This window comes from Netta rufina, assembly GCF_964035555.1.
Source record: "Netta rufina genome assembly, chromosome: 2".
NCBI classification, from domain to species: domain Eukaryota; kingdom Metazoa; phylum Chordata; class Aves; order Anseriformes; family Anatidae; genus Netta; species Netta rufina.
In genome coordinates this window covers 91752874-91761220 of record NC_140124.1, presented here as the reverse complement: position 1 = coordinate 91761220, position 8347 = coordinate 91752874, and the positions used below count along the sequence as shown (strand labels likewise).

The following is an 8347-nucleotide window of genomic DNA, read 5'->3' as shown; positions in this document are numbered from 1 at the left end:
GGCAGCGCCTCCCGCCCTCCGCGCGGCCAATCGCAGCTCTTTCTCCTGGAGGACTGGCGGAAGCGAGGGCGCGCCGCTCTGCCAGTACTTCCGCGTGCGCATGCGCATTGCGCGCCTTGTGCTTCCGGGCCGGCCCGATCGGGATCGGGATCAAGCCCGGGGTCGGGATCGCCGCGGCCGTTGCTGAGCCCCAACCGCCCCAACCGCCCCAACCGCCATGAACCGCTTCTTCGGCAAGGCCAAGCCCAAGGCGCCGCCGCCCAGCCTCACCGACTGCATCGGCACGGTCAGGGAGGGCCGGGGGCTGGGCTGGGCTGGGCTGGGGGGGAGCTGGGGGCGGGCAGGAGCTGCTGTGGAAAATCGGCTTCTACCAAAGTTAATGTTTGTCACAGGATATTGTCTTAGTGGCTAAGAATCGGCGTTGCTTTCTTGCAGTATCCGAACCCAAATGTAGCTCCAAACATGTGTGGTTTGAACAGCGAGTGAGGCACTCGGTCAAAAATCAGGGTTGGCTTCCCCATTGTTAGCAGTGGACGCTTCAGTAGGTGGCCACAGCTCCCACAGCCGTCTGAGGTACTGCCATCTACACGGATATTGCCAAAATGGAAAACGTAAACTGGGGACCAGGAAGTCTTGTTGTCCCTGACAGCAGCCTGCTCCCATCCTGAGTCCTGGCTGTCCTCCACCAGGAGCTTGTTCAACCCCAGTGGACTTTCAGACTTAATAAAAGCGTAATTTGAACAGCTACTTAGATCGCCAGCACCAGGAATTTAGGATTGTTTACCAAAAAAGCGTGGTTGGCACCGCAAGGAACTCCACATGGTTTTGATTTTGTTTTCTAGTTGGTTGTATTTATGTTCTCTGAAAATGTGACTCTGCAACGTACCAGGAAAAGCAGGGTTTCAGGCTTATTTCACACACGTGATGACTTGGCAACCATGGTAACTCTGAGTTGCAGAGTGTTTTTTAAGATATGAAGTCAAGAGCCCGTGTTGGTCATCTGCTCTGTGCTGGCTCTGAGCACAGCGTTTGGTATGAGGAAGTCTGTGAGCCAAACCACTGCATCATTACTGAGCTCATCTTAGCTTTTTAACTTGTTTTGACAACTTACTTTCTGTGGATGGAGCTAAATTGAAGACTGTTCTGTGTATTTTTGTAAGCAAGGGGAGAAACACAACTCCTGTTCCAAGTCTGGCTCTGAGCTTGTCTTGTTCATTTCCATGAAGAGATCCATCTGATCTGTGAAAGACGTACTCTATTTTCACTTTCTCCGCAATATTTAAATCTTTAGTAAGCAAAGCACAGGTCCTACTAGAGGATCAATAGATTATTTTTTTTTTGTTAAATTGCATTTGAGTTACTACTGAAAAGCGTAGTGTGAGTTGGAGACTCAAGTGATGTCATTTCTGTCTTGCTGGCAGCTAGATATGTTTCCTTGCACCTTTTCAAAGAGTTGAACTACTTTGTAAGATCCCTTACCCTGTCACTGAATGCTAATTTTAAAAAGAAAAAGAACAAAGACAAGGGTTAGGCAGTGGTTATGCTTACTGTTGGGATGTTCTTTGCTGCCTATGCAAGAGTAGCGTGGCTGAACCCAAGCTGGTCAGCATACAATGTACTTCATTGTGGTGAGAGAGCAAACATAAGAATCAAGAGACAAACATCAAACATTGAGACACCCAAACAGTTGAAAAATTCCAAACTCAAGGAGCTGATTACACAGTATTTTGGCTGAAAACGAAATATGAAACACTGATACTCAGGAAGGACTTCTCCCTACTTCTCTTTCATGTCCTGTTACTGCCCAGTCTGCCAGCTGGCTGCGTGATGCCCTCCTGTCTCCCCACTTACACTCCATGGATATGTTCCTCGCTCCCCCTTTCCAGTTTCTGCTTGCTCTCTTGCTGTGCCTGCCTCAGTGATGCACTAAAAGGGGCAGAGGTTTTTGTTCTTGCTGCCGTAGCAGTCGGGTGACTCAAAGCTGTCATGAGGCTGGCAGGAGGAAGGATGCATCAGGAAATGTGGCGTGGGCATTCTTTTTACTTCTTTGACAAACAGGCTCCAAATTAATGGAGAAGTAGGAAGGAAACAGCCTAGAACACAGGAATGATAGTTGGGACAGCAATATTAAAATTCAGATTTTTATGCGATTTTATTCTTACTGAAATGAGCTGCTATTTTGCTTAGTAGGGATTTGGGATACCACAATCCCTTTTTTTTTTTTTTTTTTTTGCTTGGATTGGGTGCCCCTCCTGCTCCCCTTGTTTCTGGACTTAGAAGTGGAGATGCCAGCACACCGTACCCGATTTTACAAAAGCAGAAAGGCTGTACATGCGTGATACTCAGCTTATTTTTAGAAGCTTTTGTCCTGTGTAGTTCTTTATCTAGGAGAATCTGCCTCCATTCCCTGCTTGTACTGACTGAAAGAATCGCTGCAGACTCTTACCTCAATAACTGAGTTTCCCCTGCACAGGAGGCTGGTCTCAGAGATGCTTTTAGCTGGTGAAGATCTTGAGGAGGCTTTGAAACTGCAATATTTTAAAACTCTCAGATGGCTTATTTGCTTGTTTAAGATTAAAATATTTGGTATAGTAGAACCTTAATACAACCTTTTCAATGCTAGATGTGCCTAGGCACTTTAATCTCGTAAAGAGTGGAGACTTGGTGTCAAATGCCTGCTTGGGATGCCTCTGGCAAATATGAACAGAGGTTTAAAAGGATCATCAGGACACAAAAATGAAGATCTGCATAATCATACGTGTTTAAACACACTGATAGCAAGTCAGAGTTGTAGATTTAGGGATATGGTTTAGTGGAGGGCTGTTAGCGTTAGGTTGGAGGTTGGACTCGATGACCTTGAGGTCTCTTCCAACCTAGAAATTCTGTGATTCTGTGATTCTGTGATTTTCACTGATTGGTCTCACTTTATAATTGGAACCTGATTATATTCAAATCCCTCGGGAGGTTTCTTGGAAGGAAAAGTTAATGAGCTTTATTTGCTGTGCACGGGGAAGTGCTGTGGTGGTTGACGCTGAGGAGGCCGGCCTTGCTGTGAAGTTGTGCGTGCTGTTAGAAGCATCTATGGCCGTGCTCGGTTATGTGATAATCATCATTAACCCTCTCCTGCAGGAGGCTGAGAATATTTCTTCAAGGAGAGATCTGTCACACACAGTGCACCGGGACTACTAGGATTGGCTGCTGGAGGTCTCTTTGGGAGTTACCCTTGGGGTTGGGGCCAAAAATGCAGTAAGATTTCAGAGTGCCTGCCCCACAGGCGGGCATTGTGAGCTGACTGTGTGTCCAAGAGAGCATCTCAAAATGAGGTGAATGTGTTACAGTGGCAGAGCTTGCTGAAACCTTACGGCGCTTCTTGTGCTCCTTGTGGGAGGTGTTTCTGCCTTCGGATCCTTAACAAACTTTAAGCTGTTTGTAAAATCACTGAGTGGAAAAAATATCTTGTTTAGAGGCATATTCAGGATAAGGGTGTTCTTTTTGCTGTCCAATACCTGAATAAAATGCTAATAAATGCGCTTGGTTTTCCTGTCGTCTTTTACAGGTGGATAGCAGAGCTGAGTCAATAGACAAGAAAATCGCGAGGCTCGATGCTGAACTAGTGAAGTATAAGGATCAAATGAAGAAGATGAGAGAGGGACCTGCAAAGGTAACAGCCTTCTGTGGGATATAAGCGTGAGAGGATGTGACTCGCATCCCGTGTCATGTAGTGGTGGTGATGGAGCCAGTTCTTCAGGCTCTTAGAAATGCATCTTGCCTTACTAATGAGATATAAGATCCTGCAGGTTTATTTTTATTCTGAAGCATCTCTTAAATGTGTCTTTGAACAATGCCTTATTTATTTTTTTAAATTTCTTATTTGTTTTCTTTTATTTCTTACAAGTGTAGAGCTATTTCTTATAACTCCACCGATCAGCAGTAGCTTGCATGCCTCCCTTCTTCCTTTTGTTACCTGAATTAAGTCTGGTGGAGAGGCCATTCTGTTCACCTGCCAAAAGGAAAAGATCTGTGATATTCAGAAAAGGGGTAGGAAAGCCCAGTTTTGTAAGGGGATGAATGTATAAATTAAACAGTACCTAATAATAAACAGATCAAATATTTGTTTAGTGATAAACACACCTAACATAATTTGTATCGTTAAAGTACCTTTTGCAATATTACTTCATGCTGGCCGTTAAGATATGTGGATGAAAGGTAGTTCTGATATTTAAATTGGACTTTATATTCTGCTTATGAAAAAGATCAAGAGCTGGAAATTTGGAAAGTATTTGTTATTAGCAGCATTACACACAGGCCTATTTTGTTAATCATTAATGCAGGATGAACACTGAATGTGACTATTGTTGCAGTGTGCATTAGTAGCTGGTGACTGTTTTGGAAAGTTTAAATCCAATACATTAAAGTTTAAACACTATAACGCAGTGTACAGTCAAATACTTTTCCTAAGGTATTAATATTGTGTCTTCCAGAATACCGTAAAGCAGAAAGCGTTGAGAGTGCTAAAGCAGAAGCGAATGTAAGTTTAAACCTGTTTCAGTCTGGGGTTAATGAGGCTGTTTTGTTGGAGGAGTGTGTTGGACTTCCATTTTTCTTTCCAGTACTCTTGTTTCTGAGCATTCTTAAAAGAGAAATGCTGAACAAGCTAGCCAGCCCTTCAGAAGCGTATTACAGATCCAGTGTCAGCATATTTCAGCCTAATTTGTATGTTAGTATATGAAGTTGAATGGGGACAAGCTGACCTAAATCTGCCCATCACTAAAGCTATGCTTGGCTCGTGAACTTATATTCTAAGAGAAATACTATTTTATTTTTAAAAGTTTTTTTTGTTGTTGTTTTGGTTAGATTAAAGTTTCCTTTTTCTACCCAATGCCCACCACTCTGCAGCCAAACTGCAGTGCAGAGCCACTGTGATTTGGATAACCTGCATTGCTTCCATTCTGCTTACAGCATCAGTAAGCAATGGCACGTATCTCTACCTTCCAGTGACTGAAACTTTTATGATATCATCTTTTAAAACTTTTATGATATCATAAAAGCGCCTCACCTGCAGCATAAGCCTAGACAAATATGGTATCAACATTAGTTAAAACAGAAGCTTAATTAGGAGTAGTTTTTTTCGGCTTTAAATACATGGAAATGTGTAATGGTCAGATTTCTGTGAAACTATTTTGTGATTGTTTATAATAATAAAGAAAACAGAACAACTGTACTTGTCAGCAGATGACTACTTCTGATTTTTCAAGTTTAAAAAAAAAAAGATTTTCTTTTGTGACTATAAATACTGGTGTTTTAAAGCTGTTATTTGCGTTGTTTTTAACAGGTATGAACAGCAGCGGGATAATCTATCACAGCAGTCTTTTAATATGGAACAAGCGAATTACACCATTCAGGCACTGAAAGATACAAAGACAACGGTACCAGGATATTACTCTCATGTTTGTTTAATTTGTGTGTGTTACATCAGATACAAGCGTGGTGTTTCACTCTATTCTAGGTTGATGCAATGAAACTGGGAGTGAAAGAAATGAAGAAGGCTTACAAGCAAGTCAAAATTGATCAAATAGAGGTGAGCTTCTATAGTTTAAAGGACAGAAGCAATGCACTAAAATAGTGATGATTTGTAACTGTGTAACTTCATGATGATTTGTAACTATGTAACTTTGCTTTGGTTTATGTTTGACTCTTTTTTTCTTCACTTCATGGGACCATCATCTTAATTCTTTCCTTCTTTCTCTGGTACTGCACAATCGGTTGTTGGCGTTGTTATACTTATCGGCGTTTCCTTGCTGGGCTAATCTTTAATCTCTATGTTCCTTTCCTCTGCACTGCAGCATAAATGTTAGTGAATACTTCCTGCTATGGCTTCTTTGGCCTCCTTTCACCCCCTCCATGTTGCTACCCTTACATGCACATTAGTCCTTTGCTCCCCCTACTTTATGGTAGTGCCTGACTTAAAAAGTAAATAGACATAAAATAAACGCTTTTAAACGCTTTTAAAAGGTGTGCAAGGCTTGGCCCTGTCTTCAGAAAATGCTGTTTAAAATGCTGTTTAAAAACATAAGAACTTCTAAATATTTTCAAGTATGCTGCACTTAAACTCTTATCAAATGCCATTGCTGAATTCCTCCAAGTTCTTTCCTGGGCTGTTTATATATATGTATCTCCTCCTTACTTGCACCTAAGTCATGCCAAAGTATCTTCTCAATATTGCTGTGGCATAACTTAGGCTAGTCCTTAGATTTATTCTCTCCTGCTGCTCAAGATAATGCTGAGCTCTGGGTTGGTTATTGCAGACTTTCAGTTCACCCTGAAGAATATTCACTGTCATGTCATGTCCTCTTCCCTGACCCCTCAAGAAAAACAGAAAAACAAGGTTTTGCAGAGATGTTCTTGCTAGGTTCCTCTTTTTCTGCCTGATACAGTATTTATTAGAATTTTAATAGCAATTAAGACCAAGCTATAGTACTGAATGCATGTGTCTTGACTTGTATGAATGCTGCTTCAAAAAATGATTAAAAAAAGGGAGTGTCTTGTATGCTGGAATTATTAAACAATTGACTAAGATCTGATAAATTCATCTGAAACTATTAAATGTGGACCAGTTGAAATTCTGTGTTGCTTCAGGATATACAAGATCAGTTGGAGGATATGATGGAAGAAGCCAATGAAGTCCAGGAAGCACTGAGTCGTAGCTACGGAACACCAGAGATTGATGAAGATGACTTGGAAGCAGGTAAGGAAAACGGAGAGGGGAGTAGAGTCGTATTTTAGTTTCATTGGCCACACCACTCTTTTAAACTTAAAAGCTGCATTTCTTTTAAGTGCAGTAAGAAAAATATCAGACAATTATGAAAGAAATATTTATGGTATCAGTGAAGAAAAGAACGTTTTCTTTGTGTGCGTGTGCATGCATGCAAGTCTTTGTGTATTCCTGATGGCTGGCTAAGTAAGGAATGTCAGTATGAGTGTAAGCATTCAGTATGAATCCCGTTTCTCTTTAAGAACAACTCTTCTTTTGCAAAAGGAATTCCTTGCATAATTTTTCAACCAAATTAATTGAATTTCAGAACTGGATGCGCTGGGTGATGAGCTTCTGGCTGATGAAGACAATTCCTACTTAGATGAAGCTGCGTCTGCTCCAGCAATCCCAGAGGGCACTCCTGTTGACACGAAAAATAAAGTGAGTCCTTTGCTCCTTAGAAGCAAATTATGTATATTTTTTGAGTTAATCAAATTTACATGGGTTGCTTGATTAGGAATCCTTGATATTTTGTAATCCATAATATTTTAGGTAGAAATATTGTTTAATATCTAGTGTGTTTTAGATGCTGCGTATATATAATGCATATAATACATTTTAAGGAGCTAAAATGGCATTTTGGAACTGCTGTCTAACATCAGCAGTTAGACAGTAGAACTTTAGCATACCATTACAGCTGTTGCTGTAGTTATTCTTAAAAACAGAAGAAAATCTTCTGTATATTTGCATTTGGGACTTTAGTATAGCTTATTGAGGAAAAACACTGGTGCTCTTAGTTTGATTCCAGCGATGTTGACAATTACAGATGTGTCTCAGTTAACACTGTAGGAAAACTTTTGCAGTATGTTTTGGTGGGTTGGGAATTGTTGACCTGTTCATCTTCCTTTCCTTCTTACAGGATGGCGTATTGGTGGATGAATTTGGATTGCCAAAGATTCCTGCAACATAAACGTTCCAAAAGCACAATGGATATAATGAACTACACTTTACAAATCAAATTAAGATTATTATTATTATTTTTGAAAATCCTGGAGAACTTGTCCTTCCAGTGTAACCTTAATATCACTACACCCTAGAATGCAATATGGCTGGCTGGTGGTGGTCTTTCTTTGAAGAAAGCTGTTCTACTACTGACTTTTCTATTAATGGAAAAACTTGGCACAGCTTCCTTCAGTGGAAGCAGTCGGTCTGATAGATTTTGGTTTCCCGTGTCTCATGGACAAAGTCGTACGTGAAGAATAGTGGTGGCTGTTCATTGCTGAGTTCTGTTCTGACTTCGTGAAACTAAGGCTGTATGTTGCCGCTTTCTCTGTGTAAAATAGCTCCCTTAACGCTTATTTGATAAAAAGAACCGAAAACGTTTTTAAACTACTTCAGCCTTGAGACTTTTATGCTATCGTAACTTGTAACCTTCGACGCTGTAACACAAATAGGGTTCTCGTTAACTTGATGTATTCTTTTATTGACATAAAATCACTTGGAGCAGCCGACCCCTTTGTGTGGCGTCTTTGGTGCCGCCGTTACCCCGCCCCTTCCCCCGCCCCCGCCCCGCCCAACCGCCGGCACAAAATGGCG

At 41.3% G+C, this 8347-nt stretch overlaps 1 protein-coding gene across 1 annotated transcript; it reads left to right on the top strand.

Annotated features, from left to right (window-relative positions):
* Positions 1-122: 122 nt before the first annotated feature.
* CHMP5 (charged multivesicular body protein 5) lies at positions 123-8262 on the top strand. Its single transcript, XM_084306785.1, has 8 exons — positions 123-286; positions 3557-3661; positions 4482-4528; positions 5333-5426; positions 5507-5578; positions 6637-6745; positions 7080-7192; positions 7671-8262. Exons 1-8 carry the CDS (start codon positions 218-220, stop codon positions 7719-7721), a joined length of 660 nt encoding a protein of 219 aa, XP_084162911.1. The 5' UTR covers positions 123-217; the 3' UTR covers positions 7722-8262.
* Positions 8263-8347: the final 85 nt, after the last annotated feature.

Bases quoted from the DNA above. Each gene is read 5' to 3' on its own strand.
- CHMP5 (XM_084306785.1), top strand. From the start codon at position 218: ATGAACCGCTTCTTCGGCAAGGCCAAGCCCAAGGCGCCGCCGCCCAGC. The intron at 3,662-4,481 runs GTAACAGCCTTC...TGTGTCTTCCAG, and splicing joins TGAGAGAGGGACCTGCAAAG to AATACCGTAAAGCAGAAAGC. The intron at 5,427-5,506 runs GTACCAGGATAT...ACTCTATTCTAG, and splicing joins TGAAAGATACAAAGACAACG to GTTGATGCAATGAAACTGGG.